This window comes from Lichenostomus cassidix, unplaced genomic scaffold (assembly GCF_008360975.1).
Source record: "Lichenostomus cassidix isolate B80296 unplaced genomic scaffold, HeHo_3.0 HiC_scaffold_33, whole genome shotgun sequence".
NCBI classification, from domain to species: domain Eukaryota; kingdom Metazoa; phylum Chordata; class Aves; order Passeriformes; family Meliphagidae; genus Lichenostomus; species Lichenostomus cassidix.
Window position 1 is genome coordinate 1,850,627 of NW_028147632.1, and position 24,704 is coordinate 1,875,330.

The window sequence follows — 24,704 nt, forward strand, 5'->3', positions numbered from 1 at the left end:
CCTCCCCAGTGCCCCCCAGGAAACGCGACCGGAGCCAACTGGGAAGCTTTATTGGGAGCACTGGGAGCAGCCGGGCGGGGTCAGAGTGACAGCAGGGCTGGGGGGACACACGACCCCCCCAAAATCAGCGCGGGGACAGAGCGGGGGGTCCCGGCCGGGCCCGAGGCCACGGGGAGGGGCTGCGGCCGGCGGCGGCTCAGGAGCTCTGTGGGCAGAGAAAAGGGGGTGACACCGGGCTGGGGGGCCCCGGGGGGAGCACAGCCCCTCCGGGGCAGGGGGGACACGACCCCCGGGATCCCCCCTCACCTTCTTGCGCAGGTAGAAGCCGAGCCCCAGCGCCAGGAAGACGAAGCCCAACACGAAGCCCCCGATCCCCGTCAGCATCTTGCTGCGGGCAGCGTCCGGCGGCATCTCTGGGGGGTCAGCAGGGCTCAGGACCCCCAAAAACCTCTCAGCGACACCCCAAGCCCCTCCAAGCACCCTCCCAGTCGCCCCCAGCCCACCCAGGAGCCCCTGAAACCTCCTCCCGATCCATTCCCAGCCTCCCCAGGACACACCAAAGCCCCTCCCGTCCCTCTCAGCACCCCACAACCCCTCCCAGTTGCCCCCCACCGCCCCAGGACCCCCAAACCCTCTCCCAGTCCCTTCCCAGCCCCACCAGGACTCACCAAGGTCCCTCCCAGTCTCTTCCCTGCACAACCAACCTCCTTCCAACCTTTGCTTTTCCATCCCCAATCTCCTTCCAGCCCCTCCAGCCTCACTCCAACTCCCTCCCAGTTCTCCCCAGCACCCCCAAACTCCCTCCCAGTGCCCACCAGCACCCCCAGAACCTCATGCCACCCTCCCCAACATCCTTCCAACCCCTTCCCAGCCCTCCCACACCCCCAAGCCCCTCTCCCACTAGAAACCAGCCTCTCTCCACCTCCCTCCCAGTTCCTCCCAGCACAGCCCAATCCCCCTGCCAGCCCCCCCAGTGCCTCCCCCGCTCCCCCCGGCGCTGTGGGCTCTGGCCGTACCCCAGTGCCGCCTCAGGGGCTGCTCCAGGCTGACGTGCTTCACCTGGCAGGTGTAGGTGACCCCGCGCCGGGGGGGCGTTTCCAGCAGCACCAGCAGCTGGTAGGTCCAGTCCCCGTTGGGGAGCAGGTCGGTGGTCATCACTTGCCCCGAGAGCTCCTGCTGGCCCTGGAACCACCTCACCTGCACCTGCGCAGGGTAGAAATCCATCACGGAGCACAGCAGGCGGCCGGGCTCGGGCTGGGAGCTCGAGGGCACCAGCGAGATGGACACGCTGGGGGGCACTGGGAGAGAGAGGGGAGACACTGGGATCAGCTGGGGGGGCGCTGGCAGAGAGCTGGGAGGGGTGGTGTGGCACTGGGAGGGACTGGGAATGGACTGGGAGGGACTGGGAAAGGAGTGGGAGGGAATGGGAATGTAGTGGGGAGGACTTGGTGTCGAGTGGTAGGGACTTGGGGGGCAATAGGAGAGAGGGTGGAGGTGTGGGAATGGACTGGGAATGGAATGGGGTTGGGATTATAGGGACTGGAATACACTGTGGTGGCACTGGAAGTGACTCGCAGGGATTAGAGGGACTGGGAGAGAGGGGAGTAGGTTGGAGGGCACTGGGAGGGCACTGAGGGTGATGGTAGAGGACTGGGAATGGACTAGGAAAGGGATTAGAGGGACTGGGTGGCACTGGGAGGGACTGGGAGGGACTGGGAAGGGACTGGGCCAGTGGGGTGTTGTGGTGGTTTTGATTGGCCCAGAACATCAGTAAACTATTTTTTGACATCTAGGAGAAATTTGGACCCCTCAGAACCTGTTGTGCTAGGCCTGGGGAGGTGTCTAAGGGGTTGGGAGTGGCACAAAGATGGCTCCTGTGTGTCCTGAGTGAAAGCTCTGGAAGTTTTTACATCAAATCCAGCAGTCAATCTCTGATGGTTCTGAAGGTGATGGACATACTGCTGGCCAGGTTTGGGCCAATTAGAGGTGCTAGTTCTGCCTCTGTGAATACATATTTAAGAAAAAATCAAAACAAAAGTAGGAACCCACTGCTTTTAATTTGAGGAGGAAAGGGTAAAAACATATGAAGGGAGAACAACATGGAGACACCAAGGTGAGTGGAGAAGGTGGGGAGGAGGTGCTCCAGTCGCCGCAGCTGAAAACCCTCTGCTAGCCGTGCTGAAGGCCGTGGGGGGAGCAGGAGGTTCCCCTGCAGCCCATGGAGTCCACAGGGGTGCAGAAATCCACCCACAGCCCACGCCAGAGGAGCAGGTGGATGCCTGGAGGAAGCTGTGATCCAGAGAGAGTCTCATCTAAACAGTTAAAACTGCAAAAGGCCTTGCAAGGGAGAGAAAGGCCTTGCTCCTGGCATGGAAGCAGCCTGGCCTCGGCCTGGCAGAGTCTGCACCTTATGGACAAGAGGACTCACGTTGCAGCAGAATTCGGGCGGGATGTTGCTCGTGAGATCAGAGCCACGCCAAAGAAGTTCCCAGAGGACTGTCTCTCGTGGGAGGGACCCCGTGGCTAAGCAGAAGACCCTTCTCCCTGATGGACTGAGCAGAGAACAAACCCCTCACCCTGCCGCCTGCCCGTGCTGTGGGTTTGGAAAGAGGGAAGGGGGATGAAAACATCGTCTTAAGAGGGAGGGGTGAGAGCAAGAAAACTGTCTAGAGAGAAAGAGAGATAAGCAGAGATAAACAATATTTGTAGTTGAAGAATTGTGCTGATGAATAGATTTATGAACTTGCTCTATGGACTAAGAAAATACCCCACACCCTGCCCCCTACCCGAGCTGGTGGTTGCAAGGGGGGGGGTGAATAGAAAATGAATTTTTAAGAGGGAGGTGGTGAGTGAACAAATGGTGTACGAAAAGCTTATTTTTACCTCTCATATATCCTCCGACTCTGTTAAGTAATTAAATCATTTTCCAACTTTAAGTTTAAAGCCTGTCTGCCCTTTCTTCCGTGGGTCCTCCTACCAGTGCCCTATCTCCCTCAACTCATGAATTTGGTGTGTGTTTTTACAGTTTTGTTCTTTCCCCTCCTCTGGCACGTCTGCAGCAGGAGAGAGCAGGGGTGCTGGCGTTTAGTCAGGGTCAAACCCCAACAGCAGCACAAATTGGTTCATCTGCAAAGAGCAACAGCAAGTGGGAAAATGTTGGGAAAACTTCACTAAAAAAATTGGGGGGAGTCATCTCTCTCCTCACTCCAACATGTGCTAGCATTGTGGATGATCTATAGAGTGTAATAAACCACTGGGGATTTTTGCTGCTGCAAGTTCAGGGAAACCAGTCTGAGATCCAAAGATTGGGTGATTAAATTACACAAAACTGCTCAATAAGGTCAGGAGGGAGCACACCAAAAATGTTTAAAAAAACATGAATGGCCACCAGAACAAATCTTACACAATGGAGCAGCGCCTGGGAATCCTAAGAATTCCTATCAGGTCCCAGAACCCACTGTGAATTTGAATTGTTACTAATTGATACAGACTGCTGCTGAGCCAAGCTCCTGCTCCATTCCTGAACTTCCACAAGCAGAACAAACACTTCCCAGAGCCACGAATACCGAATGTTACACAAACTAGGGGTGCATATTAAGGGACACAGGCAGTGGGCGGATCGGGAAGTCTGTACCTTCCAAGTACCTCAGCCAGACGGCAAAGGGACAGGGAGAGGCGGCCGGGAAACGAGCATAAGAAGGAGGCTGCGTTTTACAGACCCCCTGGCAAATGCCCCACAGCCTCTCCCTCTGTCCATCCATAAAGTTACTTTTACACGACTCCTCTGTCTCCTGCGGGCATTCTCCAATCCGAGCTCGCGGCGCTGATGACTCTCCAGTTCCCAGGCAGACCCGCAGCGCCCAGCGCTCCCCACCCCAACCCCACCTGCGCCCCCCCCTCGCCCCCAGCGCTTCCCGCCAGCCCAATTTGGGGAGGGGGCGCGTGGGGGGCGCCCAGGCCTGGCCCGGAGCCCAGCGCTGCCCCAGCCCGACCTGCCCCGGCTCCATCCCGGCTCCTCCCGCGGCATGCGACGGCGTGGGGAAAAGGGGGGGAAAGGGTGGGCGCTGGGCTTGGGGGGAGGAGGAGAAGGGATGGAGGAGGAGGAGGAGGGATGAGGAAGGAGCGGCAGAAAGGCCGGAGATCCGAGCAGGAGGAGGCGGGAGGAGGAAGGAGGAGAGAGGAAGAGGAGGAACAGGAAGAGGTTGGAGAGAGGAAGAGGAGGAGCAGCAGAAGCAGCGCGGAGCTCTTTGTCTGCCGCGGCCCCGGGAGCATCGGCGCCCCGCGCGCCGCATGTGAGGGGGAGGAGGAAGTCGCCCCAAATGTCTCGGGGGTCCCCGAGCGGCGTTTTTTCTGGGCGGGTGTTTGGAGCTCGCAGCTTGCGGGATTGAGCCCCAAATCTCGTTCAGGGTCGCTGGGAGGGTTTGATTGTGCGTGGGGAACGTTTGGATGTGGCGGAAGGGCAAAGCTGAGGCGGCAGTGGGGCTTTGGGGGATATTTTGGGGGCTGCAGGTGGGCACGGCCCGGTGTCGGGGTGGGAGGGCGACATGGGGCATGGGGTCCGGCCGGGAGAGCGGTGGAGGGGAAGGGCGGGAGCCCCGGAGTGGGGTGAGCGGAGAGGGGCGATGGCGGAGCTGGGGGAGCCCCGGCAGGCTGGAGAGGGGGGAGCGTGGCTAAGGGGGAAGCCTGGGATCCCTGGAAGCGCGGAGCAGAGAATGAGGGGAGAAGGGACCCCTGGGACCCCCAAAGCCCCCGGATCATCCCTAAGCGGGACCCTGGAAAATAGGGAAGCCCGGGAGCCACGGGAGCCCCGTGAGTGCAGGGAAGGGAGAGCCTGAGGAGGCCAAAGTGCAAAGAGCAGAGAGGGGGAAATGCTGTGAGGGTTTTGAGGTGAATGGTGGTGGTTTGGGGTTTTTATGGCCACAAACCCCTGGGAGAGTTGCAGAGCTGGAGCTGGGCAGGAGGAACCCCCAGGGCAAGGCGCTGAGCCCTTGTTTTTGCCCCAAAGCAGGATTTGTCATTGCCAAGGCGTGGCCGGATGGAGGAGGAGGAAAAGGCCCAGAGATGCAGCCGGAGCTCAGAGCTGGGGGAGAAGCCTGAGGGCAGAGAGAAGCTCCAGAAGTGTGGGGAATGTGGCAAAAGCTTCAGGTGGAGATATGAGCTGATCCGGCACCAGAGGATCCACACTGGGGAAAAGCCCTATGAGTGTGGGGAGTGTGGGAAGAGCTTCAGCCAGAGTTGCAGCCTGATCATGCACCAGATGATCCACACTGGGGAAAAGCCCTATGATTGCACAGAATGTGAGAAGAGCTTCAGCAGTAACTCCAACCTGATCCATCACAAAAGGATCCACACTGGGGAGAGGCCCTATGAGTGTCCCACGTGTGGGAAGAGGTTTCAGACCAGCTCCGATCTCCTCGTCCATGAGCGCATTCACACCCAGGAGAGGCCCTTCCGCTGCCCTGACTGTGGGAAGGGCTTCAACCGAAACGACACTCTCATCACCCACCGGCGCATCCACACTGGGGAAAAGCCCTACGAGTGTGGGGAGTGTGGGAAGAGCTTCTCACAGAGCTCTCTCTTGACTCAGCACCAACGGAGGCACCAGTGAGGGAAGCCCTGCGAGTGTCCCGAGTGCAGGAAGAGCTTCATTGCTGCTCCAACTCCAACCCCAGTGGGAAGATCTGCAGTGGATGATCCCCAGTGACCCCTGTTGGGCAGAATCCTGGTGACCCCCATTCCAGCTGATCCCTGTAATTTGCGAAGAAGGTGTTTTATATGGTCAAATTTTACTTCTTCTCCTATTCTGAGTTTGCTAGCAATAAATTCAATTCACATATCCAGTTCCGAGCCTGTTTTGTGCACAAAGGTGTTTGATGAGGGATCTCTTAGCCAGGTCCTTCTATCAACTCAGGAAGCCTTGGTTCAATTTTCTCTCCCCATGGCGGCTGTGCAGGGCAATGAGAGAGCAGCTCTGCTGGGTGCCTGGCATGGGGCCAGCGTCACCCCACTGCAATGTGCCATGGCCTCGTGTGGCCCTGTGCTCTGGAGCCAGCGCTGCTGTTGCTTTTTCCTTGCTGATGGTTTTCTCTTTTGCAGGAAAGGCTTGTGAAGTGCCCCCGCTGTCCCTGGCGTCCCCTGGGCGCCGGCAGCCTCGTCCCTTGGCCTGCTCCCCCTGGGCCGTTGCAGGGCGGCTGGCGGAGGCTGGGAGCTGCCGTGGGGGCCGTGGGGCTGCCCCGGGGGCTGCGTGCCGTGGCGGGGCCGGGAGGTGCGGAGAACTTGGTCGCTGTTTGCAGAGCAATGGCGCCTTGGGCCCGGGCCCGTTGCAGGGCTGTTCCTCATGTGCGGCTTTGGCCTCGGCCAGCCCGGGGGGCACTGAGAGCGCGGGGCTTGGGCTGTGCGCTGTGCAGAGCCCGCGCCTCGCTGCCCTTGGCTGGCTGTGCTGTCACTCGGGATTGTCCCAGCGCCATTGCTGCTCGGTGCCAGCGAGCGGGGACAAGGCCGGCGCCGGTGTCGCCCCCAGGCAGGCAGGCAGGCAGGCAGGCAGGGCTTTAGTGGGGCAGCAGCGGCGCCATGGTGGGAGCGTGTGTGCGGCCCGGGAGCGGCGGCAGCGGGCGGAGCCCGGGGAGGCGGCGGCGGAGCTCGGAGAGGCTGTCCCAGCGCAGGTGAGAGCCGCGCTGCCTTGTGCCGGGGCTCGGGGCTCGCTGCGGGCGGATGGAGGGGATGCAGGGGGCGGCAGGGGGGCTGTGGCGGCTTCCTTCTCCCGTCTCCCTCCCTCCCTCCCTGGCTGTGGCGCCGGGTTCCCCTCTCCCTCCCTCCCTGGCTGTGGCGCCGTGTTGCCGCTGGCCTGAGGCCGCTGAGGGAGCGGCTGCCCGCGGTCTCCTTGCCGCTGCTGCCTCGGCAGGAGGCGGTGCCGGAGCAGCGCTGGCTCGTCCCGCTTGCTGTCGGTAGCACAGAGGTGTCTCTCCTGTCCCCGGGTCGCTGCGCTGCGATCACCGCCGAGCTCCGCCGCCTCACGGCGCTCCGGCCGCTGCCGCTCCCGAGCCCTTACTGACCCTCCGGCAATGGCGGTACCGGGGCGGCACCAAGGGCGGTGCTTCTCCCCACTCTGATTAATCACCGCTCCAGAATTACGAGTGACGCCACTATCACCCAATGGGAGTGAGGCGGGAGAGCTCTGCACAACCACAGAATCGCCCCAGTCGCTCCAGGCACAATCCCGGGGTTGTGGCCGAAATTCTCTTTTCGGCTCCTCAGCCCTGCAGTGTCCCAGCCCGGGCAGGAGGACAAAGAATCGCTGCTGCCCTGAACCGCCGGGAGCTCGGTGTGACCTGGAGCTGCAGGTCCAGCTCGGTGTGAGCTGTGGGTGAGGCCGGGATGGAGCAGGGACTCCCCTGCAGCCCCGGCAGGAGCCCAGGCCGGAGCAGGGGATGCCCGAGAGAGACCCTGAGCCATGGGAAGCTCCTGCCGAGCCATGGAAGTGGCTGCTGGCGGGACTTGTGGGGGATTCCTGCTGGAGCAGCCTGTTCCTGGGGCATTGTGTGCTGTCGAGGGACACCAGGGTGAGGAGGACAGTGTCACAGCGGTTTTCACCTCCCGCCGGTTCGGAGCAGCAGCGGTTCCTTGGCCTCCAGCACGGCCCGGGACATTCCAGGCCTTTTTCTCCTCCCACATTTTAAAAACCTATGAAGAATTCTCTGCTGCTCAGTTACCCTTTATATACCCTGCGGACATCCCGCCCTCCACTCCCATTGGCAGATTCTGCTGCCACTCCTCATTCTCGAACTCTGATTGGTCAGAACGCGGCTGAGGGACAATCCCGCCTTGTCCCCACATCGCTTTCATTTCCCCCAAAAAGCCAAAATCTCCCCAAACCCCTTGGGCTGAGCGGAGGAACGGACAGCGTTTGGGCAGAAAACTCCCAAATCGTTGTTCCCCAGGCTGGGAAGGACAAACGGAACCCAACTGATTTGGGAGCTCCAGCAGCTCCTCTCTGCCGGCCCAGCTGAAGGCCTCGCTGGCTGCTGGAGGCTGCACGGGCAGACTGGGAGCACTGGGAGCACTGGGAAGAGGCTCTGGCTCGGCTGAAGCCCCCGGGGCAGGGGCAGCAGGGCAAGGGACACGAGGGACACAGGGATGCTTCATAAGTATTTAATAAAAAAATAATAATTTTATAAAGAATACAAGAATAACAGCAACATGGGCGCTGTACATACTGATGGGTGTCACACAACAACATCTCACACACTCCTCTGAGTTGGAAGAGACCCACAAGGATCAAGTCCAACTCCTAAGGGAATGGCACCTGTAGGTTCCAATCACAACCCTGGCATCATTTTGCACTCTGCTCCCACAAAGGTCACATTACCATGGCAGCAGATGTTTCAAATCTGTATCCACAGTGTTGTATCAATATATACAACATTCGTGTATAAATACAATGTTAGAAGAACAGGTAGTTCGGTATCCAGAGTGTTATATTAATATATGCTAATATATATAAGGTTAGTGTGTAAATACAGTTTTAGAAGAACAGGTAGTTCTGTATCCACAGTATTATATCAAGATAGACAAGGTTAGTATATAAATACAATGTTAGAGGAACATGTAATTTTGTATCCAGAGTGTTACATTAATATATGCAAAAAACAACAAAACAAAAAACACAACCACAAACAAAAACAAACAAAAACAACAAAAACAAACACCAAAAAAAATAATATATATATAAGGTCAGTGTACAAATACAGTTTTAGAAGAACGTGTAGGTCTACACTCAGAGTGTTATATTTTCGTATATAGATACAAGCTTAGTGTATAAATACACTGCAAGTGCTGGAAAAACGTGTTTGAAATCCCTTTCCATATCAATATATATATAAAAGGTCACTGTAGAAACATGTAGTGCAAGAGAAACAGGAAGATTCCTGGAACGGCTCCAGAGGGAGACAGGAACACCCAGCCCAGGCAGCCACAGATCAGCTTCCACATCATCTCCTCTTCCTGCAGATTCATCTCCTTGAGATCAAACACTGAGGTGACTCTGCAAAGTGCACCGAGGTGACCCTGAGAGTCAGTGCAAGGCAGATGCTGCAGCTGAGGAAGGAAATCTCCGTGCTGGGGGGAAGAAGAGGCTAAGCTGTGAGTGCTCAGCACAGAGAAGGTAATTCCTCCATCCCCAGTTACAGCTCAGTTTGGGCTCTGCTGCACAGACAGTGCAGGTGATCTGAGCAGGTTGTACTCCTAAACTTTCCCTCTCGCAGGAACACACACTCTCCATTGCCAAGGATCTTTAACCCGTAAGGAGGAGCAGAGAAAGAGGTTGTGCTTTGTCCTCCCCAGCAGGAGAAACAGTGCTGCTCACAAGGGACAGTCCCGGCAGCCCTGTGCCCCCCAGGGCCCTGCCTGTGCCCCCCAGGACTCATGAGGAGTTGAAGCTGCTGCCATCCACCCACTGCAGCCGCTGGCCCTGTCTGTGCAGCCTGAGCCAGTAATCAACATTCCTGCTGAGGCGGAACAGGAACTCCTGGCAAGGAGAGAGGAGCAAACAATGGACTCCTAGCCCAGGAGCACCCCAGGGTCCCCTTGGCCTTCCCAAACCCCCCAAACCCCTCACTCACCATTTCCTTGTCAGTGAGCACAGCCAGGGAAGCCTCGAGCTCGGAGCACCGAGCCTTAGCCTGATCCCAGGAGAGACGATGCCTCGAGAGGAAGTAGCAGATCCCGTTGTACCCAACCCAGCCATGGGGACAGGCCAGCAGCACCCGAGCTGCAGGGTTAACTGGAGTAACTGGAGTCTCTCTGTGTATTCTCCCTGCAGAGGGAAATGGAGAAGAATGTCTGAGGATTCTCCCCTCAGGCAGCAGTGAGCCAGCAGTGCCCCGAGGGGTTGGGCTGAGGCTGCTGCTCCTCCCTTACCTGACACAGCAGCCAAGGACACCCCCAGAGCCACAACCAGGGCTAGGAGCACAACCAGCACCACTATAAACTTGAGGTGGGATCTGATCCTCTGGCCTGGAGCTGGAAAGAGCAGTTCGTCGTGAGGATGGAGCTGTCCTGAGCAGGCTCAGCCCTCACATCTCCCACCCGACGCCCAGGGAACAGAGGAGGGACCCTCAGCCTGTGTGCCACTCACTGAGCCTACAGTAGGAGAGACAAGGGATGGGGACAGACCCAGGGACAAGGGACACAGACAGGGACAGGGAACACAGACAGTGACAGGGGACACAGCCAGGGACAGGGGACAGCTACGGCTGAACTGCCCAGGCCCAGGCATGTCAGTCCCAGCAGAGCACCACGTCCCTTCCAGAGCCCTGGACACAGCCACACCCTGCCAGCCCTGTGCTCCTGGACTGACACTGTCCCCTTCCTAGAGGCCACCCGTGAGGGTTCTTTTGAGTTCATTCCTGGTTGCTGAAGTGCTGTGGACTTCCAGCAGATCCTTCACACTCCAGTCACACGGGGTCGTGTGTCCCCCCAGCCCTGCTGTCACTCTGACCCCGCCCGGCTGCTCCCAGTGCTCCCAATAAAGCTTCCCAGTTGGCTCCGGTCGCGTTTCTTGGGGAGCACTGGGGAGGGACTTGGGGGGACCCCGCGGTGGGGCTGTGACTGGGGGGCAGACCTGACCCCGGGATGGATCGGGAATGGGGACCCCCGTGTGTCCCCAAGTGTCACCCCGCTCTGGGGACCTTGGGAGGCAGCTGAACCCCGACATGGCACCCAGCCAACCCCAAAAAAGGCGCTGAGACCCCCTGAGCCCCCCAGAACCTCCAAACCCCATAGAAAAACAGCCCCGAAAAATAGCCCCGCGAAAATGAGCCAATGGGAGAAGGCGCTGAGCGATTCTGATCCAATCCGAGCTCGCGGCGCTGATGACTCTCCAGTTCCCAGGCAGACCCGCAGCGCCCAGCGCTCCCCACCCCAACCCCACCTGCGCCCCCCCCTCGCCCCCAGCGCTTCCCGCCAGCCCAATTTGGGGAGGGGGCGCGTGGGGGGCGCCCAGGCCTGGCCCGGAGCCCAGCGCTACCCCAGCCCGACCTGCCCCGGCTCCATCCCGGCTCCTCCCGCGGCATGCGACGGCGTGGGGAAAAGGGGGGGAAAGGGTGGGCGCTGGGCTTAGGGGGAGGAGGAGAAGGGATGGAGGAGGAGGAGGAGGGATGAGGAAGGAGGAGGAGCCCCGGGAGGAGGAAGGACGAGTGAGGAACAGGAGGAACAGGAAGAGGTTGGAGAGAGGAAGAGGAGGAGCAGGAAGAGGTTGGAGAGAGGAAGAGGAGGAGCAGCAGAAGCAGCGCGAAGCTCTTTGTCTGCCGCGGCCCCGGGAGCATCGGCGCCCCGCATGCCGCAGGTGAGGGGGAGGAGGAGGAAGTCGCCCCAAATATCTCGGGGGTCCCCGAGCGGCGTTTTTTCTGGGCGGGTGTTTGGAGCTCGCAGCTTCCGGGATTGAGCCCCAAATCTCGTGAAGGGTCGCTGGGAGGGTTTGATTGTGCGGGGGAACGTTTGGATGTGGCGGAAGGGCAAAGCTGAGGCGGCAGTGGGGCTTTGGGGGATATTTTGGGGGCTGCAGGTGGGCACGGCCCGGTGTCGGGGTGGGAGGGGGACATGGGGCATGGGGTCCGGCCGGGAGAGCGGTGGAGGGGAAGGGCGGGAGCCCCGGAGTGGGGTGAGCGGAGAGGGGCGATGGCGGAGCTGGGGGAGCCCCGGCAGGCTGGAGAGGGGGGAGCGTGGCTAAGGGGGAAGCCTGGGATCCCTGGAAGCGCGGAGCAGAGAATGAGGGGAGAAGGGACCCCTGGGACCCCCAAAACCCCCGGATCATCCCTAAGCGCGACCCTGGAAAATAGGGAAGCCCGGGAGCCACAGGAGCCCCATGAGTGCAGGGAAGGGAGACTCTGAGGAGGCCAAAGTGAAAAGAGCAGAGAAGGGGAAATGGTGGGAGGGTTTTGAGGTGAATGGTGGTGGTTTGGGGTTTTTATGGACACAAACCCCTGGGAGAGTTGCAGAGCTGGAGCTGGGCAGGAGGAACCCCCAGGGCAAGGCGCTGAGCCCTTGTTTTTCCCCCAAAGCAGGATTTGTCATTGCCAAGGCGTGGCCAGATGGAGGAGGAGGAAAAGGCCCGGAGATGCAGCCGGAGCTCGGAGCTGGGGGAGAAGCCTGAGGGCAGAGAGAAGCCCCACAAGTGTGGGGAATGTGAGAAAAGCTTCAGGCGGAAATCTGAGCTGATCGTGCACCAGAGGATCCACACTGGGGAAAAGCCCTATGAGTGTGGGAAGTGTGGGAAGAGCTTCACCCAGATGTCTAACCTGATGCAGCACCAGATGATCCACACTGGGGAAAAGCCCTATGGTTGTGGGAAGTGTAGGAAGAGCTTCAGCCGGATGTCACACTTGATCACACACCAGGTGATCCACACTGGGGAAAAGCCCTACGATTGCGTGGAATGTGGGAAGATCTTCAGCCAGAGCTCCACCCTGATCCAGCACAAGAAGATCCACACTGGGCAGAGGCCCTATGAGTGTCCCAAGTGTGGGAAGAGGTTTCAGACCAGCTCCAATCTCCTCCTCCATGAGCGCATTCACACCCAGGAGAGGCCCTTCCGCTGCCCTGACTGTGGGAAGGGCTTCAAGCACAACTCCCACCTCATCAGGCACCGGCGCATCCACATTGGGGAAAAGCCCTACAAGTGTGGGGAGTGTGGGAAGAGCTTCAGGCAGATGTCCAACCTGATGGTGCACCAGAGGATCCACACTGGGGAAAAGCCCTACGAGTGTGGGGAGTGTGGGAAGAGCTTCTCACAGAGCTCTCACTTGACTCAGCACCAACGGAGGCACCACTGAGGGAAGCCCTGCGAGTGTCCCAAGTGCAGGAAGAGCTTCATTGCTGCTCCAACTCCATCCCCAGTGGGAAGATCTGCAGTGGATGATCCCCAGTGATCCCCGTTGGGCAGAATCCTGGTGACCCCCGTTCCAGGTGATCCCCGTCGGGTGAGGGGAATGTGTTTTAAATGGTCAAGTTTTACTACTTCTCCTCTTCTGAGTTTGTTAGCAATAAATTCAATTCACATATGCAATTTCCAGCCTGTTTTGTGCACAAAGGTGTTGGATGAGGGATCTCTTAGCCAGGTCCTTCTATCAGCTCAGGAAGCCTTGGTTCAATTTTCTCTCCCCATGGCAGCTGTGCAGGGCAGTGAGAGAGCAGCTCTGCTGGGTGCCTGGCATGGGGCCAGCGTCACCCCACTGCAATGTGCCATGGCCTCGTGTGGCCCTGTGCTCTGGAGCCAGCGCTGCTGCTGCTTTTTCCTTGCTGATGGTTTTCTCTTTTGCAGGAAAGGCTTGTGAAGTGCCCCCGCTGTCCCTGGCGTCCCCTGGGCGCCGGCAGCCGCGTCCCTTGGCCTGCTCCCCCTGGGCCGTTGCAGGGCGGCTGGCGGAGGCTGGGAGCTGCCGTGGGGGCCGTGGGGCTGCCCCGGGGGCTGCGTGCCGAGGCGGGGCCGGGAGGTGCGGAGAACTTGGTCGCTGTTTGCAGAGCAATGGCGCCTTGGGCCCGGGCCCGCTGCAGGGCTGTTCCTCATGTGCGGCTTTGGCCTCGGCCAGCCCGGGGGGCACTGAGAGCGCGGGGCTTGGGCTGTGCGCTGTGCAGAGCCCGCGCCTCGCTGCCCTTGGCTGGCTGTGCTGTCACTCGGGATTGTCCCAGCGCCATTGCTGCTCGGTGCCAGCGAGCGGGGACAAGGCCGGCGCCGGTGTCGCCCCCAGGCAGGCAGGCAGGCAGGCAGGCAGGCAGGGCTTTAGTGGGGCAGCAGCGGCGCCATGGTGGGAGCGTGTGTGCGGCCCGGGAGCGGCGGCAGCGGGCGGAGCCCGGGGAGGCGGCGGCGGAGCTCGGAGAGGCTGTCCCAGCGCAGGTGGGAGCCGCGCTGCCTTGGGCCGGGGCTCGGGGCTCGCTGCGGGCGGATGGAGGGGATGCAGGGGGCGGCAGGGGGGCTGTGGCGGCTTCCTTCTCCCGTCTCCCTCCCTCCCTCCCTGGCTGTGGCGCCGTGTTGCCGCTGGCCTGAGGCCGCTGAGGGAGCGGCTGCCCGCGGTCTCCTTGCCGCTGCTGCCTCGGCAGGAGGCGGTGCCGGAGCAGCGCTGGCTCGTCCCGCTCGCTGTCGGTAGCACAGAGGTGGCTGCGCTGTCGGCGGCAGTGTGCGGGAAAATCCGCGTGGCCAGAGGTTTGTGTGGCCGCAGGAGACAGAGGAGTCGTGTGAAAGTGACTTTAGGGATGGACAGAGGGAGAGGCCGTGGGGCATTTGCCATGGGGCTGTAAAACGCAGCCTCCTTTCTATGCTCGTTTCCCCGGCTGCGTTTCATTGTCCCTTTGCCCTCTTGTCACCGTACCTGCGGGAAAAACAAAAACCTTTCAACAAGATTTTTAATGTTAGAGAGTCAAGGCGTTACTTTATTATCTGAGCAGGATGTTGTTCTGGCCAGGATGTACCACGGGAATCACCCCATATACACAGAGCCCGGGTTTGTGGAGTGAATCGTTCTATGGCACATAAGTTTTGGAAGATTTTTAGGGTACTTTTTACAGTCAAAACTCATAGCAGGGTTTTTGGTCAGTCGTAATTGGTTCCATGTTGTTCATTTTCTAATCTATGGTTTCGTATTAGATCCAGATTGCTTCTCTTCTGATGCTAATTAGGTCTTCCTTCTTATCTCTCTTTAGCCAGACAAGGTGTCTCCAAACAGCCAGGGGTGAGGTTTGGAGCTGATGTTCGTTAATGGCTGCTGATGGCCTTTTGTCTTTTGGGCTCCTCCTAGTCTGTAGTTATGTTGAGCTCATCAGACCTCACCTGGCAGAAAAATGTCTTGGAAAAAAATCTTAAAATTCCTTTTCCCTGGGTAAAAAACAAAACAAACAAACCCCTTGACAAAATTTATAGGAAATATTTAAACTGGTATATTTCCAACACAGTGTCTGAGGTACTTGGAAGGTACAGACTTCCCGATCCGCCCACTGCCTGTGTCCCTTAACATGCACCCCTAGTTTGTGTGACATTCGGTATTCGTGGCTCTGGGAAGTGTTTGTTCTGCTTGTGGAAGTTCAGGAATGGAGCAGGAGCTTGGCTGAGCAGCAGTCTGTACTGAAGCACGGAATTGACTCTACAACTCAGATAGTTATGAAGTAGGTATGTGTTTATTCCAGCTGGGGTGCATGGGGGGTAGCCCCTCCAAAGGCATGCACACCCTCAGCAGCACTTCAGGAGGTTTACATCAGGTTACAGGTTACTTATGCATAAAGTTAGACAAAGCCCCTATACATATTAATTACCTATCCCCGCTTCATATTATAATGAGTTCAAAGTTCACCTAAATATGCTCGCGCAAGCGCAGTGTCTCAGATTAATTGTGGGCAAGGGTCCCAAATGGTTAATGATGAGGTAATCAATAGTTTTCCTCAAAATGAACTCTTCACCTTGCTCCCTTGCGCATGCTCCCTTGGTTCTTGGTCCAAGTCCAAGCCTGAGAACCCACCTGTACCGGTTCAGGGTCCAAGGGTGGGATGCTCAGTTACACTCAGTGGTTTTTCTCAATTATTTGGCTCTCTTCTCTCTATCCTCCCCGATACTAGGTAGGCACAAAATCATTAAGCGAATCACAAATTGCCTCCAGCAGGCAAATCTTAGTAAATCATTATCCAATCTCTGGCCTTCTAAATCAGTTCAAAAGTTATTATTATCGAACTTCCAGCTCTTTTAAATTAATAATTTCTATTTTACCCTAACTCAGAAGGCCTTCCTTCACTTGTGCCTCTTCTGGTGGCGGGTCAAGGCAGACCTCTGTGAGAAGCTCTTCCCACACTCGGGACACTCGTAGGACTTTTCCCCAGTGTGGATCACCTGGTGCCGCATCAGGGTGGACATCTCCCTGAAGCTCTTCCCACACTCCCCACACTCGTAGGGCTTTTCCCCAGTGTGGATGCGCCGGTGGGTGATGAGGGTGGAGTTTCGGTTGAAGCCCTTCCCGCAGTCAGGGCAGTGGAAGGGCCTCTCCTGGGTGTGAATGCGCTCATGGAGGAGGAGATCGGAGCTGGTCTGAAACCTCTTCCAACAGGTGGGACACTCATAGGGCCTCTCCCCAGTGTGGATCTTCTTGTGCCGGATCAGGGTGGAGCTGTGGCTGAAGCTCTTCCCACACTCGGGACACTCGTAGGGCTTTTCCCCAGTGTGGATCACCTGGTGCTGCATCAGGGTGGACATCTGGCTGAAGCTCTTCCCACACTTCCCACACTCATAGGGCTTTTCCCCAGTGTGGATCCTCTGGTGCATGATCAGCTGACATCTCCACCTGAAGCTTTTCCCACATTCCCCACACTTGTGGGGCTTCTCTCTGCCCTCAGGCTTCTCCCCCAGCTCCGAGCTCCAGCTGCATCTCCGGGCCTTTTCCTCCTCCTCCATCCGGCCATGCCTTGCCAATGACAAATCCTGCTTTGGGGGAAAAACAAGGGCTCAGCGCCTTGCCCTGGGGGTTCCTCCTGCCCAGCTCCAGCTCTGCAACTCTCCCAGGGGTTTGTGTCCATAAAAACCCCAAACCACCACCATTCACCTCAAAAGCTTCCCACCATTTCTCCCTCTCTGCTCTTTGCACTTTGGCCTCCTCAGGCTCTCCCTTCCCTGCACTCATGGGGCTCCCGTGGCTCCCGGGCTTCCCTATTTTCCAGGGTCCCGCTTAGGGATGATCCGGGGGCTTTGGGGGTCCCAGGGGTCCCTTCTCCCCTCATTCTCTGCTCCACGCTTCCAGGGATCCCAGGCTTCCCCCTTAGCCACGCTCCCCCCTCTCCAGCCTGCCGGGGCTCCCCCAGCTCCGCCATCGCCCCTCTCCGCTCACCCCACTCCGGGGCTCCCGCCCTTCCCCTCCACCGCTCTCCCGGCCGGACCCCATGCCCCATGTCCCCCTCCCACCCCGACACCGGGCCGGGCCCACCTGCAGCCCCCAAAATATCCCCCAAAGCCCCACTGCCGCCTCAGCTTTGCCCTTCCGCCACATCCAAACGTTCCCCCGCACAATCAAACCCTCCCAGCGACCCTGAACGAGATTTGGGGCTCAATCCCGCAAGCTGCGAGCTCCAAACACCCGCCCAGAAAAAACGCCGCTCGGGGACCCCCGAGACATTTGGGGCGACTTCCTCCTCCCCCTCACCTGCGCCATGCGGGTCGCCGATGCTCCCGGGGCCGCGACAGACAAAGAGCTCCGCGCTGCTTCTGCTGCTCCTCCTCTTCCTCTCTCCAACCTCTTCCTGCTCCTCCTCTTCCTCTCTCCTCCTTCCTCCTCCCGCGGCTCCTCCTCCTTCCTCCTCCCGCCTCCTCCTCCTGCTCGGATCTCCGGCCTTTCTCTCGCTCCTCCCTCCTCCCTCCTCCTCCTCCTCCATCCCTTCTCCTCCTCCCCCCAAGCCCAGCGCCCACCCTTTCCCCCCCTTTTCCCCACGCCGTCGCATGCCGCGGGAGGAGCCGGGATGGAGCCGGGGCAGGTCGGGCTGGGGCAGCGCTGGGCTCCGGGCCAGGCCTGGGCGCCCCCCACGCGCCCCCTCGCCAAATTGGGCTGGCGGGAAGCGCTGGGGGCGAGGGGGGGGCGCAGGTGGGGTTGGGGTGGGGAGCGCTGGGCGCTGCGGGTCTGCCTGGGAACTGGAGAGTCATCAGCGCCGCGAGCTCGGATTGGATCAGAATCGCTCAGCGCCTTCTCCCATTGGCTCATTTTCGCGGGGCTATTTTTCGGGGCTGTTTTTCTATGGGGTTTGGAGGTTCTGGGGGGCTCAGCGGGGTGTCAGCGCCTTTTTTGGGGTTCGCTGTGTGCCGTGTCGGGGTTCAGCTGCCTCCCAAGGCCCCCAGAGCGGGGTGACACTTGAGGACACACGGGGGTCCCCATTCCCGATCCATCCCGGGGTCAGGTCTGCCCCCCAATCACAGCCCCACCGCGGGGTCCCCCTAAAGTCCCTCCCCAGTGCCCCCCAAGAAACGCGACCGGAGCCAACTGGGAAGCTTTATTGGGATCACTGGGAGCAGCCGGGCGGGGTCAGAGTGACAGCAGGGCTGGGGGGACACACGACCCCGTGTGACTGGAGTGTGAAGGATCTGCTGGAAGTCCGCAGCACTTCAGCAACCAGGAATGAACTCAAAAGAACCCTCACGGGTGGCCTCCAGGAAGGGGACAGTGTCAGTCCAGGAGCACAGGGCTGGCAGGGTGTGGCTGTGTCCAGGGCTCTGGAAGGGACGTGGTGCTCTGCTGGGACTGACATGCCTGGGCCTGGGCAGTTCAGCCGTAGCTGTCCCCTGTCCCTGTCTGTGTCCCCTGTCCCTGTCTGTGTCCCCTGTCCCTGTCTGTGTCCCTTGTTCCTGGGTCTGTCCCCATCCCTTGTCTCTCCTGCTGCCAGCTCAGTGAGTGGCACACAGGCTGAGGGTCCCTCCTCTGTTCCCTGGGCGTCGGGTGGGAGATGTGAGGGCTGAGCCTGCTCAGGACAGCTCCATCCTCACGACGAACTGCTCTTTCCAGCTCCAGGCCAGAGGATCAGATCCCACCTCAAGTTTATCGTGGTGCTGGTTGTGCTCCTAGCCCTGGTTGTGGCTCTGGGGGTGTCCTTGGCTGCTGTGTCAGGTAAGGGAGGAGCAGCAGCCTCAGCCCAACCCCTCGGGGCACTGCTGGCTCACTGCTGCCTGAGGGGAGAATCCTCAGACATTCTTCTCCATTTCCCTCTGCAGGGAGAATACACAGAGGCACTGCAGTTACTCCAGTTAACCCTGCAGCTCGGGTGCTGCTGGCCTGTCCCCATGGCTGGGTTGGGTACAACGGGATCTGCTACTTCCTCTCGAGGCATCGTCTCTCCTGGGATCAGGCTAAGGCTCGGTGCTCCGAGCTCGAGGCTTCCCTGGCTGTGCTCACTGACAAGGAAATGGTGAGTGAGGGGTTTGGGGGGTTTGGGAAGGCCAAGGGGACCCTGCGGAGCTCCTGGGCTAGGAGTCCATTGTTTGCTCCTCTCTCCTTGCCAGGAGTTCCTGTTCCGCCTCAGCAGGAATGTTGATTACTGGCTCGGGCTGCACAGACAGGGCCAGCGGCTGCAGTGGGTGGATGGCAGCAGCTTCAGCTCCTCGTGAGTCCTGGGGGGCACAGGCAGAGCCTTGGGGGCACAGGCAGGGCCCTGGGGGGCACAGGCAGAGCCTGGGGGCACAGGCAGAGCTTTGGGGGCACAGGCATGGCCTGGGGGGCACAGGCAGAGCCTGGGGGGCACAGGCAGAGCTTTGGGGGCACAGGCAGAGCCTGGGGGCACAGGGGCACAATGTGTTCCCCTGAGGTTCCAGCAATGTCTCTGCTCCTCCCTGCAGGGTTCCTGTGCTGGGCAATGCAGGGTGAGTGCACCTGGCTGAGAATTATCTCGGGAGTGCAATCTGTTCAAATCTGTTTGCAGCAGAGCCCAAACCCACCTCTAATGGGGAATGGAGGAAGGATATTTTCTGTGCTGGGCAGTCTCAGCTTCACCTCATCCCCCCAGCATGGGGATTTCCTTCCTCAGCTGCAGTGTCTGCCTTGCACTGATCCTCAGGGTTTCATCACTGCCTGTTCTGCAGGAGATGAACCTGCAGGAAGAGGAGATGATGAGAAAACAGATGTGTGGCTGCCTGGGCTGAGCCTGGGGGTTCTTTTGTAATTCTGAAAGCTTCACAAAAGTCATGTTTCTCTTGCACTCTGTATGTTTACTAACCAGGTACATATATATTTGTATGTCCCTGTGGATTCAGCTGTGAAACCTTTGCTGCCTTATGAATGTGACCTTGGCTGGGGTAAGGTTCTGATAATACCAAAGTCATGATTTGACCCCACAGGGGCCATTCCCTTAAGGGTTGGACTGCGTCCTTGTGGGTCCCTTCCAACTCAGAGCATTCGCTGAGAGGTCCTTGTGCGACCTCCATCAGTATTTATAGTGTAAATGTTGTTGTTGTTATTTCCTTCATTACTTTATTACTTTGTAAGAAATGCTAATCAAGGCCGTGCTGTCCCTCGTGTCCCCTCAGCACCTGCAGCCCTGTCCCTTGCCCTGCTGCCCCTGCCCCGGGGGCTTCAGCCGAGCCAGAGCCTCTTCCCAGTGCTCCCAGTGCTCCCAGTCTGCCCGTGCAGCCTCCAGCAGCCAGCGAGGCCTTCAGCTGGGCCGGCAGAGAGGAGCTGCTGGAGCTCCCAAATCAGTTGGGTTCCGTTTGTCCTTCCCAGCCTGGGGAACAACGATTTGGGAGTTTTCTGCCCAAACGCTGTCCGTTCCTCCGCTCAGCCCAAGGGCTTTGGGGAGATTTTGGCTTTTTGGGGGAAATGAAAGCGATGTGGGGCTGAGGGAGATCGTCCCTCAGAGCCTCTCTGGCCAATCAGAGCTCGAGAACGAGGAGTGGCGGCAGAATCAGCCAATCGAAGCTAGGGCGGGCTTTCTAATCGGCGAATCAGCCAATGAGATCTAGCGTCGGGTTTATGGCGGGAAAATCAGCCAATGGGAGCGAGGGGCGGGCTTTGCACGGTAGGCGGAGTTTCCCTGAGGGAAGCGGCGCTCCGCGGATCTTCCTTCCAAATGTCTGTTCGCAATGGCTCCGGAAAGTCCCGGGCCGGGCAGGAGGCCAGGGAACCGCTGTGGGTGAGTCCGGGATGGAGCAGAGAGCTCCCTGCAGCCCCGGCAGGAGCCCAGAGGGTGGAGCAGGAGATGCGTGAGAGAGGCGGTGGGAAGTCCCCTCAGAACCTCGGGATTTTTGGGCCTGTGGGGATCCCCGCCTGAGCAGCCTTTTCTGAGGGGTTGTGTCCCCTGGGAGAGACCCCAGGCTGGAGCAGGACAGGGATTCCTCTCTGTGACCATGATACCAAAATCAGCCAGAAAATGAGCTTTCTAGCAATGCTTCTAATTTGAAGCATTTGAAAGCAGCCGTTTTTTCTTTATCAGTGCTGAACAAACCCCGAGGATCTCTTCTTTAATCTAGTGTGTGGGGTAAAACGTCTGAATGGGGTATTTGTTCCACGCGGATCACACATATTCATTACTAAACACTTCCTGGCTAATTCATAAACCTTTCCTCGTGCTCCTTTCCATCCATCCACCTCCTGCTCAGAGTCCTTTTGTGGTCCTGGAGGGCCATCTAAAGGAGTTTCTGGTGATTGCACTCACTGATGTTTGGAGGAAAGCTCAGCTTTCCTCGAAATTGCTTCTCGTTGCATAACTTGCCCAACCTCACTGTAATTCTCTTTCTCTGTTCCTGCCCTGATTTCATCTATGTTTATCATCCTGTTTGCACACCTTTATACACTTTTATCTCTCTGCTCGCTAATCTTTAAGCTCTATCCAGCACCTTTAGGGGAACTGAAAATTTCTATTGTCTGTTCTTGATCAAGTCTCCGCTTTTTGTGTGATTCTGTGTCTTTTTGGAGCAGTCCCAGCCCAAAGTGTCACAGGGACTCTGCCGTGGGATGATGACACACCCAGAGCAGACAGATGTTGCAATTACAGTGTATCCGAGTTCAATTACAATATAACCATCTTCAATTACAATGTATCTAACTTCACTTGAAACGTGTTGATTACAATATACCCAATACCACTTTTAAAAATGTATCCAATAGCAGATACAAAGTTATTCCTTCTTCATTTTGGAGCAAATCCCTGTCTCAGAACCTGTCTGGAATTTAACACTTTTCACAGTTCACTGACAATCTCTGGCACCATGTCGAATGGTGGTTTAATAACTGGCAGAGTGATCTGTGAAACAAAAATGTGTGCTCCTCCTCTCTGCGGCTGTTTTTGGCCCTGGGAGCCAAGTAATTTCATAATTTTCATCCTGTTTGGTTCTCTGCTGTGCTCTGCAGTGCAGAACGGAAACTTCAGCTGGTTTTGCTCTTCCTGTAGTCTTAGATCAACATGAACTCTGCTGATAACAAAGCTCTCTCTGCTCAGAGTGCACTAAGGCAAACCACACTTACAATCCCTCCAGATCTTTACTTTTCTGTCCCTCAGTTGCCATGTCCATGTTAAAGCAACCATTTAGCCCTTCTGTGCTGAAACAACTCATGGCAGAGCAGAGCATTAGATTAAATAACCTCATTCAGGGTGGTCAGTGCAAATCCTGCAATGCATCTTCTGTTGACAAAAACAAGTTATTTCTTTCTGTGTTGTTTCCAGTCTGGGTTCTCAGTCAGGCTTGCCTTTAAACATAGCCGGGCTGAAATAAACTTCTTGTGATTGTCTGGAGTGTTTCTGATTTTGGAGACCAACAGAAGCACAGCAGGATTTTGAATTTCAAAGGTGATTTCCTGTCCCACTGTACAACAGGACTGAGCTCAGTCAGTGGCTCCTCTGGTGTCCCAAACCCTTCTGTCCCACCTGTGTCCCACAGAGCTCAGGCTCTGTCCCACAGTGAATTTTGGGATCCTGATTTAGCAGCTCCATGGCTGTGACTCCTCACTAGCAGCTGGGCCATCCTTGGCTCACATCACTGATCTGTTCAGCAAAATTGGCAGTGACTCCTCCCTGAGCCACTGGGAATTGTGGTGGAACACCTTGGGAAAGATTTTGGCTCTCAGAAGTGAATAATTCAAAAGAACCCTGGGACCTGCCAAGCCCAGAGCCAGAATTACCAGTGTTTCCTTTTGTTTTTGGAGCACAGCCTGAGTATAATCAGCCCAAACAACAAAATCTTTATGGGTAAATCCAATGTAAATCCAACCCAATTCCAGGTAAATCAAACTGAATTCCAGATTGATCCAACCCAGCTCCAGGTGAGTCAAAACAAATTCCAGGGGGATCAAACCCAATTCCAGGTCGAGAAAACCCCATTCCAGGTAAACCAAATCCAGTTCCAGGTGGATCAAACCAAATTCCAGGTAAATCCAACCCAATTCCCAGTCAATCCAATCCAGTTCCAGGAGGACCAAACCCAATTCCAGGGGTGTCAAACCCAATTCAACTCTTTTAAATGTCCCATCGCCCCTTTCCCTCCATTCAGGAAGCTCCTGACAGCTTTCTTCTGGGAGAAATCCCTGAATTTGGGGATTTTTGGGTGCAGTTTTGGACGGGGAAAGCTCTGCCTGCCTTTGCCCTCCCTGTCTGTGTCCCCAATGTCCCACCCTGGCGGTGTCCCCAGTGTGCGATGCATGTCTCACCTCAATATCTTCATTTTTACCCCAAATTCAGGTGTTTAGAAAGGCTGAAATGAAAACAAGACCAAACCCGAAAGAAAAGGATTTACATGTCTGTGCCCGCTGAGGATCCATGTGGTTGGGTGGGAGGGAAGAACATTTTTGGACGTTTCCACCCCAAAATCCTGCTCTTTGCCCCAACCCAGAACCATTTGGCTGTGAAAGATGCCACTGGGTGAGAGAAAATCAGAATCATGGAATCACTGAGGTTGCAAAAGACCTCCAAGGCCATCCAGTGTTGCCTCATGCCAAGAGATGATATAACTGAACACAAAAGGTGAGATTTTCTGGGGTGGAAAGGCAACAAATCCACTCTCCCCAGGGGATTTCTGATGTCCCCAGGAATTCCCATGGACATTCCTGGCCCTGCCTTCATCCAGGTGCCCACGGGGAGCCAGGAGGGTGTGGAGCCACCAGCCAGGTGTCTTTGCCACATGGATCACCAGCAGCACGGATCACCAGGGCTCTGCACAGCTGGGGTCACTGGGGATCATCCACTGCAGATCTTCCCACTGGGGATGGAGTTGGAGCAGCAATGAAGCTCTTCCTGCACTCGGGACACTCGCAGGGCTTCCCTCAATGGTGCCTCCGTTGGTGCTGAGTCAAGTGAGAGCTCCTGGAGAAGCTCTTCCCACACTCCCCACACTCATAGGGCTTTTCCCCAGTGTGGATGCGCCGGTGGGTGATGAGGGTGGAGTTGTGCTTGAAGCCCTTCCCACAGTCAGGGCAGCGGAAGGGCCTCTCCTGGGTGTGAATGCGCTCATGGAGGAGGAGATGGGAGCTGGTCTGAAACCTCTTCCCACACTTCCCACACTCATAGGGCCTCTCCCCAGTGTGGATCTTCTTGTGCTTGATCAGGGCAGAGCTTACCTTGAAGCTCTTCCCACATACTGCGCAATCATAGGGCTTTTCCCCAGTGTGGATCACCTGGTGCTCACTCAGGTATGACATCCGGCTGAAGGTCTTCCCACACTTCCCACAGTCGAAGGGCTTTTCCCCAGTGTGGATTCTCTGGTGTGTGATCAGGGTGGACATCTGGCTGAAGCTCTTCCCACACTTCCCACAATCGTAGGGCTTTTCGCCAGTGTGGATCCTCTGGTGCTGCATCAGGGTGGACATCCGGCTGAAGCTCTTCCCACACTCCCCACACTCATAGGGCTTTTCCCCAGTGTGGATCCTCTGGTGCTCGATCAGCTCAGATTTCCACCTGAACCTTTTCCCACATTCCCCACACTTGTGGGGCTTCTCTCTGCCCTCAGGCTTCTCCCCCAGCTCCGAGCTCCGGCTGCATCTCCGGGCCTTTTCCTCCTCCTCCATCTGGCCACGCCTTGCCAATGACAAATCCTGCTTTGGGGCAAAAACAAGGGCTCAGCGCCTTGCCCTGGGGGTTCCTCCTGCCCAGCTCCAGCTCTGCAACTCTCCCAGGGCTTTGTGTCCATAAAAACCCCAAACCACCACCATTCACCTCAAAACCCTCACAGCATTTCCCCCTCTCTGCTCTTTGCACTTTGGCCTCCTCAGGGTCTCCCTTCC

General features: G+C 57.5%; 2 protein-coding genes and 1 long non-coding RNA gene across 3 annotated transcripts in view; 2 read left to right on the forward strand and 1 right to left on the reverse strand.

The window, feature by feature from the left end:
• The window catches only part of LOC146421427 (uncharacterized), a 27,747-nt gene extending 14,699 nt beyond the window's left edge, over nt 1–13,048 (forward strand). The window contains 4 exon segments of the mRNA XM_085047125.1: nt 319–420; nt 5,006–5,599; nt 6,264–6,662; nt 12,060–13,048. Coding sequence (XP_084903251.1) covers nt 319–420; nt 5,006–5,599; nt 6,264–6,662; nt 12,060–12,923 — 1,959 coding nt within the window. The 3' untranslated portion in view covers nt 12,924–13,048.
• The window catches only part of LOC146421425 (uncharacterized), a 72,599-nt gene that overhangs the window by 33,984 nt on the left and 13,911 nt on the right, over nt 1–24,704 (forward strand). The window lies entirely within an intron of this gene.
• Nucleotides 15,408–24,578, reverse strand: LOC146421429 (uncharacterized). The gene is made up of 3 exons (XM_085047544.1): nt 23,758–24,578; nt 18,067–18,075; nt 15,408–16,352 (listed from the first exon to the last, which is right to left on the reverse strand). The coding sequence occupies exons 1-3, from the start codon at nt 24,486–24,488 to the stop codon at nt 15,764–15,766; spliced, it is 1,329 nt and encodes a 442-aa protein (XP_084903670.1). The 5' UTR covers nt 24,489–24,578; the 3' UTR covers nt 15,408–15,763.

Coding starts and splice junctions, on each gene's coding strand:
- LOC146421429 (XM_085047544.1), bottom strand. CDS start 24,488: ATGGAGGAGGAGGAAAAGGCCCGGAGATGCAGCCGGAGCTCGGAGCTG.